The 16321-nt window shown below is 40.0% G+C and overlaps 1 protein-coding gene across 18 annotated transcripts in view; it reads right to left on the reverse strand.

Annotated features, from left to right (window-relative positions):
- Window positions 1–16321, reverse strand: part of TTC7B (tetratricopeptide repeat domain 7B) — a 312659-nt gene that overhangs the window by 214316 nt on the left and 82022 nt on the right. For all 18 annotated transcript variants that reach the window (XR_010323215.1, XR_010323214.1, XR_010323213.1 and 15 more), the window contains one exon: window positions 9563–9693. Coding sequence is in view for 14 of the 18 variants with exons in the window: in XM_064292862.1 (XP_064148932.1) it covers window positions 9563–9693 (131 nt within the window). In the remaining 4 variants the exon portion in view is untranslated. The remainder of the gene's footprint in view (window positions 1–9562; window positions 9694–16321) is intronic.

Below are 16321 nucleotides of genomic sequence, written 5' to 3' on the forward strand. Positions count from 1 at the left end.
TCTTTGGCTGAAGGGTGAACCTCAGGAGTGACTTTATTACTGAGCTAAAAAGGGTGTCCAAAGTCCATATTCTTGGGGTTTCTCCAGTCCCTGTCAGGACAGTAAGTCTGGTCTTTTTTGTGTGAATTAGAATTTTGTTCTACATTTTTCTCCAACTCTGTCTGGGACACTCTATTGTGACCCCTGTCAGAGCAGTCAATGGTGGTAGCCGGGTACCGTCTAGTTGTGCTAAACTCAGTCTGGTGGAGGCTGTGGTAGTTGTGGTCCTTTGGACTAATCTTTTCCTTGTCTTTTGTCTTCTTCATTCTCCCTTGCCCCAGATGGGGTGAGACCAGTTAAGTTTAGATGGCCACTCATAAGCTTTTAAGACCCCAGGTGCTATTCACCAAAGAAGAATGTAGAGCATTTTCTTTATAAACTATGTCATGCCAGATGAGCTAGATGCTCCATGAGACCATGGTCCCCAAGGCCTTCTCCTCCCTGACTTCTGGTCATTCAACAGAAAACTTCTTCAGCACCTGTTGTTGTCGTTAGGTGCTGACGAGTCAGTTCCAACACATAGCAACCATACCTACGACAAAAGGAAATACTGCCTGGTCTTGCCTCAGAAATAGCTGCTATGTTTGAGCCCATTGTTGGAACCAACATGTCAATCCATCTCTGAGAGTCTTCCTCTCTTTCACTGACCTTCTACTTTACAAAGCATGATGTCCTTCTCCAGGGATTGGTCTCTCCTGATAAAAAGTTGAATACATCCTCACTTCTAAAGAGCATCCTGGCTGTACTTCTTCCAAGACAGATTTATTCGTTCTTCTGGCAGTCCATGGTATATTCAATATTTTTTGCTAACACCATAATTCAAAAGCATCTATTCTTCTTCAGTCTTCCTTATTCGTTGTCCAGCTTTGGCATGCATATGAGGAGATTAAAAATATCATGGCTTGGGTCAGGAGCACCTTAGTCCTCAAAATGACATCTTTGTTTCCGAACACTTTAAAGAGGTCTTCTGCAACAGATTTGTCCAATGCAATATATCGTTTGATTTCTTGACTGCTGCTTCTATGGGTGTTGATTGTGGATCCAAGTAAAATGAAATCCTTGACAACTTCAATCTTTTCTCCGTTTATCACAATGTTGCATATTGGTCCAATTGTGAGGATTTGTGTTTTCTTTATGTGGAGGTGTAATCCACACTGAAGGCTTGTAGTCTTTGACCTTCCTCAGTAAGTGCTTCAAGTCCTCTTCACTTTCAGCAAGCAAGGTTGTGTCATCTGCATATTGCAGGTTGTTAAGGAGTCTTCCTCCAATCCTGATGTCATGTTCTTCTTCATATAGTTTGGTTTCTCAGATTATTTGTTCAGCATACAGATTAAATAAGTATAATGAAAGGATACAGCCCTGTCGCACACCTTTTCTGATTTTAAACCACTCAGTACCCCCTTGTTCTCTTCGAAAGACTGTCTCCTTGTCTATGTACAGTTTCCACATGAGCAAAATTAAGAGCTCTGGAGCTCCCATTCTTCACAATGTTATCCATAACTTGTTATGATTCACACAGTCAAATGCTTTTGCATAGTCAATAAAACACAGGTACACATCTTTCTGGTATTCTCTACTTTCAGCCAAGATCCATCCGACGTGAGCAATGATATCCCTCATTTCACATCCTCTTCTAAATCCTGATTGATTTTCTGGCAGTTCCCTTTCAATGTCTGGCTGCAACCACTTTTGAATTATCTTCAGCAAAATTTTACTTTCACATGATATTAATGATATTGTTCAATAATTTCCACATTCTGTTGGATCACCTTTCTTTGGAATGGCCATACATATGATCTCTTCAGTTGGTTGGCCAGTTAGAGCTGTCTTCCAAATTTCTTGGCATAGATGAGTGAGTGTTTTCAGTATTGCATCCGTTTGTTGAAATAGCTCAGTTGGTATTCCATCAATTCTTGGAACCTTGTTTTTCACCAATGCCTTCAGTGCAGCTTGGACCTCTTTCTTCGGTACCATCAGTTCTTAATCATATGCTACCTCCTGAAACGGCTGAATATCAACCAATTCTTGTGTGTGTGTGCGCGTGTGTGTGCGTGCTTTAAGTGAAAGTTTACAAATCAAGTCAGTTTCTCTTGTACACATCTTGCTATATACTCCTAGCTGCTCTCCCACTAATGAGACAGCACACTCCTCCTCTCCACCCTGTATTCCCCGTGTCCATTCAACCACCTCATATCCCCCTCTACCTTCTCATCCCACCTCCAGACAGGAGTTGCCCACATAGTCTCATGTGCTTATGTGAGCCAAGAAGCTCATGATCTCCGGGGTCCCTCTAGTCTCAGTCAGACCATTAAGTCTGGTCTTTTTATGAGAACTTGAAGTCTGCATCCCACTGTTCTTTTGCTCCATCAGGGATTCTCTGTTGTGTTCCCTATCAGGGCAGTCATCGGTGGTAGCTGGGCACCATCTAGTCCTTCTGGTCTCAGGCTGATGTACTCTCTGGTTTATGTGGCCTTTTCTGTCTCTTGGGCTCATCTTTACCTTATGTCTTTGTTGTTCTTCATTCTCCTTTGCTCCAAGTGGGTTCAGAGCAATTGATGCATCTTAGATGGTCAACCAATTCTTGGTACAGTGATTCTGTGTATTCCTTCTATCTTCTTTTGAGGCTTCCTGCATCATACAATATTTTCCCCGTATAATCCTTCAAAATTCTAACTCGAGGCTTGAATTTCTTCTTCAGTTCTTTCAGCTTGAGAAATTCTGAGCATGTTCTTCCCTTTTTGTTGTCTAACTCTGTCTAGGTCTTTGCATATTTCATTACAATACTTACTTTGTCTTCTAGAGCTGCCCCTTGACATCTGTTCAGTTCCTTTATGAGAGCATTTCTTCCTTTTGCTTTAGGTACTCTACATTGATGAGCAAGTTTCAGAGTCTCTTCTTACATCCATTTTGGTCCTCTTCTCTTTCCTATCTTTTTAATGACATTTTGCTTCCTTCATGTATGATGCCTACCTTACTTATTATCATGGATTCAATTATGTCCCCCTAAAAATGCATATATCAACTTGGTTAGGCCATGATTCCCAGTATTGTATGGTTGTCCTCCATTTTGTGATTGTAATTTTATGTTAAGGAGGATTAGGGTGGGATTGTAACACCACTCTCACTCAGGTCACCTCCCTGATCCAAGGTAAAGGGAGTTTCCCTGGGGTGTGGCCTGCACCACCTTTTATCTCTCAAGAGATAAAAGGAAAGGGAAGCAAGCAGAGAACTGGGGACCTCATACTACCAAGAAAGCAGAATGAGGAGCAGAGCATCCTTTGGACACGGGGTCCCTGTACCTGAGAAACTCCTCAACCAGGGGAAGATTGAAGACAAGAACCTTCCTCCAGAGCTGACAGAGAAAGAAAGCCTTCCCCTGGAGCTGACACTCTGAATTTAGACTTGCAACCTATTAGACTGTGAGAAAATAAATTTCTGTTTGTTAAAGCCATCCACTTGTGGTATTTCTGTAATGGTAGCACTAGATGACTAAGACGCTTATCTAGTGCTGCTACAACAGAAACACCACATGTGGATGGCTTTAATAAAGACATATTCTCTCACAGTCCAGAAGGCTAGAAGTCCAAATTCAGGGTGCCAGTTCTAGGGGAAGGCTTTCTCTCTCTGTTGGTTCTGGGGAAAAGTCCTTTTCATCAATCTTCTCCTGGTCTAGGAGCTTCTCAGGCAGGAACCCTGGATCCTAAGGATGTGCTCTCTTCCAGGTGGTGCTTTCTTGGTGGTATAAGGTCCCTCTCCTCTCTGCTTGCTCCTCTCTTTTATATCTCAAAAGAGATCCACTCAATATACAATCTAATCTTGTAGATTGAGTCCTGCCTCATTAACATAACTGCCTCTAATTTTTAATCCTGCCTCATTAACATCATAGAGTCAAGATTTACAACACGTTGGGAAAATCACATCAGATGACAAAATGGTGGACAATCACACAATACTAGAAATCATGGCCTAGCCAAGTTGACACATATTTGGGGGGGACACAGTTCAATTCATAACATTCCACCTTTTGGCAACCAAAAATCCATAACCTTGCCACATGTAAAACACATTCACCCCATCGTATCATAGCAAAAGTCTTAAATCAACTCCAAGTCCAAAATCTAAAAATTCCTCTTCATCTATGAAGTTTAGATACCTGCTTCCAAAGTACAATGGTAGAACAGGCACAAGGTAGACATCTCCATTACAAATGGGAGAAATTGGAGGAAAAGAAGGGATAACAGACACCAAGCAAGTCAGCAGAACACATAAGGTTAGCTCTCAAGGCTTGAAAATAATCCTCTGTTCTCTGAGATGATTTAGGCAATGGCCCTGCCCTCCAGACTCTAGGTATTGGCCATACTCTCTGGATTCTGGGTGGAGGCCCCTTGGCCCTGGGCTTCAGCTCCGCCTTCCAGGCCCACTGGGACAACAACTGTTCCCTCGAATTTGGTCGGCTCCATTCTCCTAGTCCATCTGAGTGGTGACTCCACCCGTTGAGACTCCAGAAGTCGTGGTCCTACCCTTTGAGACTGAGGCAACTCTGCTTCCTGTGTTCTTTGTCTCTTCAGCTTCTGCTTCCTTGTTACTGGCAGAGTGGAGTGGCTCCAGGCACTGATCAGTGGAGTTACAGAGCTTTGGAACACTTGCCCCAGCAGGGCAGATGCGGGCAGCAAGACCCAAAAGGCTGAGAGGCCAAGGAACCAGGAAGCAGAAGCTGAAGAGACAAAGAACACAGGAAGCAGAGTTGCCTCAGTCTCAAAGGGTAGGACCACGACTTCTGGAGTCTCAACGGGTGGAGTCACCACTCAGATGGACTAGGAGAATGGAGCCGACCAAATTCGAGGGAACAGTTGTTGTCCCAGTGGGCCTGGAAGGCGGAGCTGAAGCCCAGGGCCAAGGGGCCTCCACCCAGAATCCAGAGAGTATGGCCAATACCTAGAGTCTGGAGGGCAGGGCCATTGCCTAAATCATCTCAGAGAACAGAGGATTATTTTCAAGCCTTGAGAGCTAACCTTATGTGTTCTGCTGACTTGCTTGGTGTCTGTTATCCCTTCTTTTCCTCCAATTTCTCCCATTTGTAATGGAGATGTCTACCTTGTGCCTGTTCTACCATTGTACTTTGGAAGCAGGTATCTAAACTTCATAGATGAAGAGGAATTTTTAGATTTTGGACTTGGAGTTGATTTAAGACTTTTGCTATGATACGATGGGGTGAATGTGTTTTACATGTGGCAAGGTTATGGATTTTTGGTTGCCAAAAGGTGGAATGTTATGAATTGAACTGTGTCCCCCCCAAATATGTGTCAACTTGGCTAGGCCATGATTTCTAGTATTGTGTGATTGTCCACCATTTTGTCATCTGATGTGATTTTCCCAACGTGTTGTAAATCTTGACTCTATGATGTTATTGAGGCAGGATTAGAGGCAGTTATGTTAATGAGGCAGGACTCAATCTACAAGATTAGATTGTATATTGAGTGGATCTCTTTTGAGATATAAAAGAGGAGCAAGCAGAGAGACAGGGGGACCTCATACCATCAAGAACGTAGCACCTGGAAGAGAGCACATCCTTTGGACCCAGGGTTCCTACCTGAGAAGCTCCCAGGAAGATTAATGACAAGGACCTTCCCCCAGAGTCAACAGAGAGAGAAAGCCTTCCCTTGGAACTGGCACCCTGAATTTGGACTTCTACCCTTCTAGATTGTGAGAGAATAAATATGTCTTCGTTAAAGCTATTCACTTGTGGTATTCCTGTTATAGCACCACTAGACAACTAAGTCAATGTCCTGGATGTCATCCTACAACTCGTCTAGTCTTCAGTCACTAGCATTCAATGGGTCAAATCTATTCTTGAGATTCATCTCTAAATTCAGGGGGATATACTCAAGGTCATACTTTGGTTCTCATGGACTTGTTTTAATTTTCTTCAGCTTCAACTTGAACTTGCATATTAGCAATTAATGGTCTCTTCTGCGCTCAGCCCCTGACCTTGTTCTTACTGATGATATTGAGCTTTCCATCATCTCTTTCCACAGATGTAGTCAGTTTGATTCCTGTGTATTCCATTCAGTGAGATCCATGCGTATAGTGGCCATTTATGTTGTTGAAAAAGGGTATTTGCAATGAAGAAGTCATTGGTCTTGGCAAAATTCTATCATGTGATCTCCAGCGTCATTTCTATCACCAAGGCCATACTTTCTAACTACTGATCCTTCTTCTTTGTTTTCAGCTTTTGCATTCCAATCACCAGTAATTATCAATGCATCTGGATTGCATGTTTGATCAATTTCAGATTGCAGAAGTTAGTAAAAATCTTCAATTTCTTCATCTTTGGCCTTAGTGGTTGGTACATAAATTTGAATAATAGTCGTATTATCTGGTTTTCTTCGTAGGCTATGGATACTACCTTATCACTGACAGCACTGTAGTTCAGGATAGATCTCGAAATGTTCTTTTTGATGATGAATGTAACAATATTCCTCTTCAATTTGTCATTCCTGGCACCTGCTACTGTTAAAATAAATGTTCGGCTCATTCAACTCTTTCATTGCTATCATGGATTGAACTGTGTCCCCCAAAAATATCTGTCAACTTGGCTAGGTCATGATTCCCTGAATTGTATGACTGTCTACTATTTTATCATCTGATGTGCTTTCCCTATGTGTTATAAATTCTATCGCTATGATATAATTAGATGGATTAGCAGCAGTTATATTGACGAGATCAATACAAAAGACAGAAGCCTGCAGAGAGACATAGGGACCTCATACCACCAAAAAGCAGTGCCGGGAGCAGAGCATGTCCTTTGGACCTGAGGTTCCTATGTGGAGAAGCTCCTAGACCAAGGGAAGATCGATAAAAAGATCCTTCCTCCAGAGCCTACAGACAGAAGGCCTTCCCCTGGAGCTGATGCCCTCAATTTGGACTTGTATTCTACTAGACTGTGAGAGAATAAATTTCTCTTGGTTAAAGCCATCCACTTGTGGTATCTGTGTTATGGCAGCCCTCGATGACCAAGACAATTGCCAATATCCCAGCTTGCTGGAATCTAGGGAGACCCAAAGTGGTTTCCCATAAAAGAAAACCCACATTGGAAAATCAGAGTCAGAAATCTGGAAGTCATCTACATATCCTGAGATTTAACTCTAGGCCAAAATAGCTTCTCTGTGTTACTAAGATCTATGGCTCACTTGGTCAAACACCTACTGAGTATTTTATATATGTAAAGGCGTGGGGTTCTGCATTTGTTGGAGGTGGTCTGGGATAATAGTGAGTGAGCACTGAGCTAGGTGTCAGGATAGTTGAGTTCTAATCTCAGCTTTGGCCATACCGTCCTGCATGTCCTTAATTTCTTCTGCAATCTTTGAAATCTCTTTCAGATCTAACATCCTATGATCACCGCTTCCCCAGAACCATGAAAAATAGTTTCTTTTAACTCTTATGATTCTATGCATCTCCTTGATGGTCCAGCTAAAGAATCTAGTGCTGAGGAGTGGTTACGAATGAAGACAACAGGAAGTGCTCTCAGATCTGCCAATTCCTACATCACTGAAGATCCATGTAACAGATGAATCTCCTTTCTTGCTGCCAGGAGGAAGCCGCCCAACATGGAAGAGCTGGATGAAAGCAGAGTAATGTGCAAAACAGGGCCCTTAGTAGGGAGGCCCCTCAGTGTGGTCAACAAGAACAGCTTAGCTGGGTAAGCAGGTTCTCCGCTGCCAAGCACTCTTCATCATGGAGGCAGACAGTGAAAACAACGTGGATTTTAAAAGCAGGCTATGTGATCACTTCACTAAAGACCATATCATAAATTCTGAATGGCAGAAAAAGAAAAAAACATCCCTTCTCATGGCAGCCTTCTGATGGAATAGACAACATTTTGGCTAATCAGTCAAATGTCTTCCTGAATTCCAAGACATTATGAACCGTGATTTATAATCCACTCTGGGTTAAAACAGGTCAAACACCACCCCTATCATTCTCATTCACCTCTTCCTCTCTTGTAATTTTCACTCCACTCTTCCTGCCTCCCAAAAGACAACTCTGATGACATTGTATAGGCCAACATATGCAAAGAAGATTTATGAGGCCAAAAGTAGTTCCAGTTTATACATCTATAAAATAACAAAAACTAGGAAGATTTTGGTAGTCCCTCTCTATTTCAAAGGAGCCCTGGTGGCACAGTGGTTAAGCGCTCAGCTGCCAACCAAAAAGTCAGTGGTTTGAACCCACTAGCTACTCTGTGGGAGAAAAATGTGGCAGTCTGCTTCCATAAAGATTACAGCCTTGGAAACCCTATGGGGCAGTTCTACTCTGTCCTATAGGGTCTCCATGAGCTGGAATCAACTCAGTGGCAATGGGTTTGGTTTTTTGGTTTCTTTATTCCAATTCTTATGGAAACAGAGAGCCTAGTGAATTGATGGAAAACAAGGTCATTTTCAAAGTCTCACAACATTTCTGATCACTTTAAACACTCTCACAAGATACGTCTCTGGGTCTGACGGGAAAATCAGTGTCAGATCTTAATGAGAACTCCAAGAAACAGCTGGGACTTCTAGAAGCCACTGTGTGTTATTAATAATAATAAATGACATTTAGCAAGAATCCAATATGTTCCTGAATCTAGGCTAAGTGCCTTTATTTGTGTGACTTTATATAATCTGTCACCAGCCGCTCTGTAGGAGAAGGACGTTGCAGTCTGCTTCTGTAAAGATTATAGCCTTGGAAACCCTATGGGGCAGTTCTACTCAGTCCTACAGGGTTACCCTGAGTCAGAGTCTACTCGATAGCAATGGGTATATAATTCCCACAAGAACTCCAGAAGTTTTAACAATTATTATACCCTTTTCACAGAAGGGAAAATAAAGGCTGAGAGGTGAAGCAACTTAGTAAAGAGCAGAACCAAAAAACAGTAATCCTTCTAAACAGATAAGCTGCCCACACCTCCCTGGCTCTATCCAGCCTCTGGGCTCCTCTGCTCAGGGCCTCTTGCTCACTCATTCTCTGCTCAAGTAGCCCTCTTGTCAGCTGTTGGTTTCCACTGCCCACATGACAGGCAAACCATTGACCACTGGGAAGAAACCATCCCAGATGGTGTCAGGTGATATACAACCTGCTCCATGCAGGTCAACTGTGAGTCCCCAGCAGATCTTTGCCATACCTACCAAGGTAAAGCCTTCCAAACCCCAATCAGCAGTTTTGGCATATTGCCCATGCAAGAACAAATGAAGTTTGATCCGTTTCTTTTAGGATGAGCCAGTTTCAGGCTGCTGAGGGTATAAATAGATGCATACTGTCATTTCTGCTCAGGGGATATGAAAGTGCTTCACAAACACTGAACCATCTATTTTCACAAGGTGCCAAAATCACCACCATCTTCTCCTTCACATTAAAGAACTGAAGCTTTGCACCCACAGGCAGACAAGTTGAAGGCTCTACAGAAGTTGACTTCAGTTTTCTACAACCTGAATTGAATTAAAAATATATATATATTAGGTGGAATAAACACGTGGTCCTCACTTACCTTTTCTATCTCCTGGAGGTACAGGAGTGCAATGTCCCCTGCTTTCTCATAACAGGTGATGACATCCTGCTCCCGATCCACATGGAGGTTACTGGTAGAAGAGGAAGTAGGCAACTTCTCTAAACAAAGTCCTAAAAAATAAATATGAGACACAAAAACTGGATAAGTTCTTTTTCATGGGGCTTAATTTTTAATACTGGAATAGAGGGCCAGAAAAGGGTCCCAGGATACCACAGGCTGTCAGAAAAGCAGATCTCCACCCTCTCTCTTTAAGGATAAAATAGAACATCAAAACCAAAGGAAATATATATAAGTTACAGAAGAAGGAGACCCTTAAATATGCAGAAAGCTCCATGTGATTTTGATATCTGCATTAAGAACTTGACCAGGTACTTCACCATGACCCCATTCAGACCTAAGAGGGGCTTTCATTCAAATATGTCTTAAGGTCTTCAAGAATTTTTTTAAAATAAGCAAAGCTAAAGCTAGGCTCACAGAAAAATACTAGCTAAAGGAGTATCTTCTACTCTAAACTGTACACTTGATCAACTGGATATAACGAGAGTCCCAGTTACCAGGAAAATCTTCCAGCAATAGGTCAACTCTTCACCTTGGTGTTCTGGAGGAATAATAACACATAGGCCAACTCTTAGCTCTGGGCCAAAGAAACACCCAGAACCTATTTTATGGGCATTTCTTTGGAGACGGAGGAGATAACTCCTTGTGAAAACAGATTTCGAGGCTGGGATGCAGGAAGGCATGAAAGGCTGGAAAAATAACAACACTGAGCGGAACAGCTGTGATCTGAACACAACACCAACCTCTACCCCAGACCTGAGCAACCAGGCTGAAGCAGGTCAAGCTCAGGGTCACCACCCACAAAGGGTGACAGAGAAAGTCCCCTGTGATATGTGTACACACATATTACACACATTCCACTCCATGTCAAAGTGTGAGAGGTTTCATACTGACAGAAACGGGGTATTTATTGAATTAGAAGGGACCAGAGAGTTTGCTGGTCCAACCCACTCATTTTACCAATGAAGACACTGAGATCTGCCAGGGTCCAAAATCTCAGTCAGCTAGTGGGAGAATGGAGACCAGAACCTGGGTCTTCGGCCTCCCAAACAACACCCATCGTGTTAGTTGCTGATTTTGGAGTGGACACCACTATAGACAGGGGATTGGACACACTAAACATCTGAGAACAACCCATTCCCTCACGGGCGTCGTTTTGAGAATGGTCTCACCCAAGGTGCTCTGATCAGTGATAGTCCCTCTAGGCTGAAGAAAGCCACAGGAGATGACTGTACTTCATATGAAGGAGAAACCACTTCTATTCTCAGGGAGCCAACAATGGAGGACAGTATGCCTGGGTGCTCAGAGGTTACCACTTTGTCACAGAAGGAGCAAGACTGCCCCAAGGATTTATTTATTCTTAACAGCTTTATTGAGATATAATTGTCACATAATAAACTGTACATTTTTTTCAGTGTTTCATGATGTTGGGCTTTGGTTGTTGTTGTTCTCATTTATTTGTATATTTTTTAAATTAACTAAAGTCCCTAGTTTATATTAGGGTTCAATTTTGTTCAGTATAATTCTATGGGTTTTGACAAATGCATAATGTCATATTCCGCCATGCCAGTAGCATGCAGAATAATTTTCCCGCCCTAAACATTCCCTGTGCTTCACCTAGCCATCGCTACTCCCCTCCCCACTGAGCCCTTGGCAACCAGGCAACCACTAAACTTTTTATTGTCTCCATAGTTTTATCTTTTCCGGAATATCATGTAGATGGAATCACACAGTATACAGGCTTCTCAAACTGGCTTCTTCCACTTAGCACTATACATGTAAAGTTCTCCATGAAAATTCATTTCTTTTCATTGTTGAATAATATTCCATCGCATGGATGTAACATAGTTTGTTTATCCATTCACCTATTGGAGGACATCTTCGTTGCTGCCAGTTTTGAGCACTTATGAATAAAGCTGCTATAGATATCCACGTGCAGGTTGTTGTCGGGACTAAGTTTTCAACTCAATTGTGTAAATACCTAGAAGCACAATTGCTGGATCATATGGTAAGAAGATGTTTAGTTTTATGAGAAATAGCTAAACTGCTTTCCAAAGTAGCCTTACCATTTTGCACTTCCACCAGCAATGAATGAGAGTTTCTGTTGCTCTGCTTTCCCACCAGCATTTGGTATTGTCAGTGGTTTGGGGTTTCTGCCCTTCTAATGATGTGTAATGATATCTATTTGTTATTCTAATTTGCAATTCCTTAAATGACATATGATATTGAGCATCTTTTCTTATGTTTATTTGCCATCTGTACATCTTCTTTGGTGAAATGTCTATTCTGATCTTTTGCCCATTTTTTAATTTTAACCTTCTTATTGTTGAGTTTTAAGAGTTCTTCATTTATGTTGACTATAGCTTCTTATCAGGTTTCATGTTTTTCGAATATTTTCTCTCAGTCGGTAGCTTGTGTTTTTATTCCTTTAACAGTGTCTTTCACAGAACAGTTTTTTAATTTTAATAAAGTTCAACTTATCAATATTTTTCTTTGATGGAAAGTGCTTTTGGTGTTGTATCTAAAAACTCATTGCCAAACCCAAGGCCACCTAGATTTTCTCCTATGTTATCTTCTAGAAGTTTTATAGTTTTGTGTTTTATATTTAGGACTATGATTCGAGTTAATTTTTGTGAAAGGTATAAGTCTGTGTCTTTTTTTGCATGTTGATGCCCAGATGTTCTAGCACCATTTGTTGAAAAGTCTGTCTCTTCTCATTGACTTGCCTTTGCTCCTTTGTCAAAGATCAGGTGGCTATATTTGAGTACGTCTATTTCTGGGCTCTCTTTTCCTCTCCTTTTTTTTTAATTTTATTTTGTTGTTGTTGAGAATATACACAGCAAAACACACACCAATTCATTAGTTTCTACATGTACCATTCAGCGACACTGGCTACGTTCTTCAAGCTGCGCAACCATCCTCACCCTCCTTTTCTGAGCTGTTCCTCCCCCACTAACATAAACTCACAGTTCCCTAAGGTTCCTATCCAGTCTTTTGAGTTGCTGTTGTCACTTTGATCCCATATAGTTATTAAAACAGCATAATGCTCAAAGCAGATATTTTTTATTAGTTAAGTTAAACTATTGTTGGTTTTAAGAAGACTTGAGGGGATATTTCTGGCTTAAGGTTTAAAGATTATCTCAGGGCAATAATTTCAGGGGTTCATCCACCCTCCATTGCTCCAGAATGTCTGGAGTTCATGAGAATTTGAAATTCTGGTCTGCATTTTCTTCCTTTTGATCAGGATGCTTCTACAGGATCTTTGATCAAAATGTTCAGTTATGGTAGCTGGGCACCATCCAGTTCTTCTGATCTCATAGCAAAGGAGCCAGCTGTTCATGGAGACAATTAGCCACATATTACACTTCCTTCCTGTTCTTGACTCTCCTTCTTCCTCCGTTGCTCCATGCAAATACAGACCAATTGTTGTGGCTTGGATGGCTGCTTGCAAGCTTTTAAGACCCCAGGCACTATGCAATGAACTAAGAGGTAGAAGAGAAGCATGAAACACATTATTAGGGCAATTAATTGGGATGTCCCATGAAACCATGCCCCTAAACTTCCAAACCAAGGAACTAAATTCCACGAGGTGCGTGTTGTACATATCTGGGCTCTCTTTTTGTTCAACTGATCTATTTGTCTTTTCTTTCCCAATACCATGCTGTCTTGATTACTGTATGCCATTTTTTAAAACCACTCTTTTGAGATATAATTTTCATGCCATAAAATCTGTTCATTTTATGTGCATAATTCAATGATTCTTTGTAAAATTACAGTTGTGCAACCATTGCCACAATCCCATTTTAGAACATACCTATCACTCCATATTATCTTTCCTGCCCAGCTGTAATCAATCCCTATTCCCACCCCCAACCAACTACTAATCTGCTCTCTGTCTCTATAGCTTTGCCTTTTCTGGACATTTCATAAAAATTGAATCATATAATCATGGATTTTTTTGTCTCCAGCTTCTTCCACTTAGTATAGCTTTTTTCAATGTTCGCCCATGTTGTAGCATGTATCAGTACCTTATTTCTTTTTATTGCCAAAAAACATTCCACTGTATGGATATACCACATACTGTTTATCTATTCATAAGCTGATAAACATTTGGTTTGTTTCTACTTTTTGACTATTATGAATAATGCTTCTATGAACATTCATGTATAATTTTTTGTATGGATGTATGTCTTCAATTTTCTTGGGTAGGTACCTAGGAGTAGAATTGTTAGGTCAGATGGTAAATGTATTTTTAACTTTTTATGAAACTGCCAAACTGCTTTTTTTTGTTAAGGGGCTATCCTTTTTTACATTCCCACTAGTAATGTATGCTTTTTTATTATAGTTCTCCTACTGAGTGTAAAGTGGTATCTCATTGTGGTTTTGATTCCACTTCCAAAATGAGTAATGACATTGACCATCTCTTCATGGACTTATTTGCTACCCATCTATCTTTCCTGATGAAATGTCTATTGAAATCTTTTGCCCATTTTTATTGGGTTTTCTTTTCTTGAGTTTTGAGAGTTCTTTATATAATCTGAATACAAGACCTCTATCAGATAAATAGTTTGAAAATATTTTCTCTCAGTCTGTGGTTTGTTTTCTTCATTCTCTATTTTTCTTCTGAGAAACAGAAATTTTTAATTTTGATGAAATCTAATAATGAACTTTTTTTTTATGGACTGTAATTTTGACTTCATATCTAGGAAATCTTTGCATAACCCAAGGTCACAAAGGTTTTCTCCTATGTTTCCTTCTAGAACTATAATAGTGTCACATCTAGGTCTATGATCCATTTGGACATAATTTTCATACACATTGCAAAGTATGGATAGAAGTTTACTTCTTTGAAAACAGATGTCCAATTGTTCCAGTACCCCTTATTGAAGATTTTCCTTTCTCCACTGAATTGCCTTTGTACTTTTGTGAAAAATCAGATGGACACATACATGTGGGTCTATTTTAGACTTTCTGTCTTGTCCCAATGATCTATTTATCTACAGTTATGCCAATATCAGACAGTATCTTTATAATAAGTCTTGAAGGTAGTGTTAGACCTGGAGCTTTGTTCTCGTTTTTCAAAGTATTTTGGCTATCCCAGGTCCTTTATATTTCCACATAAAACCTGCTTGTCAATTTCTACTAAGGGAAAAAAAAAAAAGTTTGCTGGGATTTCGATTGGGATTATGGTGAATCTGTAGATCAATTTAGTGAGAACTGATCAATTTTAGTGAATACTGAGTCTTCCAGTTCATGAACACTGTATTATCTTTCCATTTATGCAGGTCTTCTTTAATGTCTCTCTGCAATGGTTTGTAGCTTTCAGTATGCAGGCCTTGCAAATCTTTTCTCAGATTTATCCTTAAATATTTAATATTTATTGTTAAAATGTTTATTTCAATTTACCACTGTTCATTGCTAGACTATAGAAATACAATAGATTTTTGTATATTGATCTTGTATCCTGCAACCCTGGTAATTTACTTATTCATTCTACTACCGTTTATATAAAAAGATTTCATCATATTTTCTACAGAGACAATCATGTCATCTACCTGCAAATGAAGACAGTTTTACTTCCCCTTTCCAATCCAGATGCTTTATATTTCTATTTATTGTCTCACGGCACAGGTAAGAAGCTACAGTACAGTGTTAAATACAAGTAGTGAGAGCAGACATCCTTATCTTATTCTTGATTTTAGGGAGAAAGCATTCAGTCTTTCACCACCAAGTTTGATATTAACTGTAGGTTTTCACAGATGCCCCTTATCAGGTTCAGGAAGTTCCCTTCTATGTCAATTTTGCTCAGAGTTATATAAAGAACATATGTTAGATTTTCTCTTTTTATGCATTCGTTGAGATAATCATATGGCTTTCTCTTTTTTAGTGTTTTAATATGATAAATGACAGACTAATTTCCAAATGTTAGACCAACCATTTTTTTCTAGGATAAACACCACATGGTCATGATGTATTATCCTTTGTTTATATTGTTAGATTTGATTTGTTAAATTTTTGTTCAGAATTTTTTCATCTGTGTTCACAGGAATATTCATCTGTAGTTTTCTTTTAATGTCTTTGGTTTTCGTATCTAGATGTTAACCTCATAAAACGACTTGAAAAGTATTCCCTCCTCTTCAACATTCTGAAGGTTTGTGTAGAACTAGTATTTTTTCTCCCTTAAATGTTTGGAAGAATTTACCGCTGAAGCCATCTGTACCTGAAGTTTCCTCTATGAGAAGTTTTAAACTACAAATTCAATTTGTTTAATAGATATTTTTATTTAATAAATTTATTTAATAATAACCATTGCTGTCGAGTCAATTCCAATTCATATTGACCCTATAGGACAGAGTAGAACTGCCCCATAGAGTTTCCAAGGAGCACCTGGTGGATTTGAACTGCCAACCTTTTGGTTAGCAGCCATAGCACTTAACCACTATGCCACCAGGGCTTCAATTTATTTAATAGATATATTTATTATGCATTTATTTAATAGGTATATTCAATTTATTTAATAGATTAGGACTATTCAGGTTATCTCTTTGTTTTTGAGTCCCTTTGGTAGTTAGTTTCTTTCTTTCAAGTAATGCGTCCATTTCCTTTAAGTTGTCAAATTTACTGGCATAGAGTTGTTCCTAATATTCCCTAACCCTTTTAATATCTGCAGAATCTGTAGTG

This window comes from Loxodonta africana, chromosome 10 (assembly GCF_030014295.1).
Source record: "Loxodonta africana isolate mLoxAfr1 chromosome 10, mLoxAfr1.hap2, whole genome shotgun sequence".
NCBI classification, from domain to species: Eukaryota; Metazoa; Chordata; class Mammalia; order Proboscidea; family Elephantidae; genus Loxodonta; species Loxodonta africana.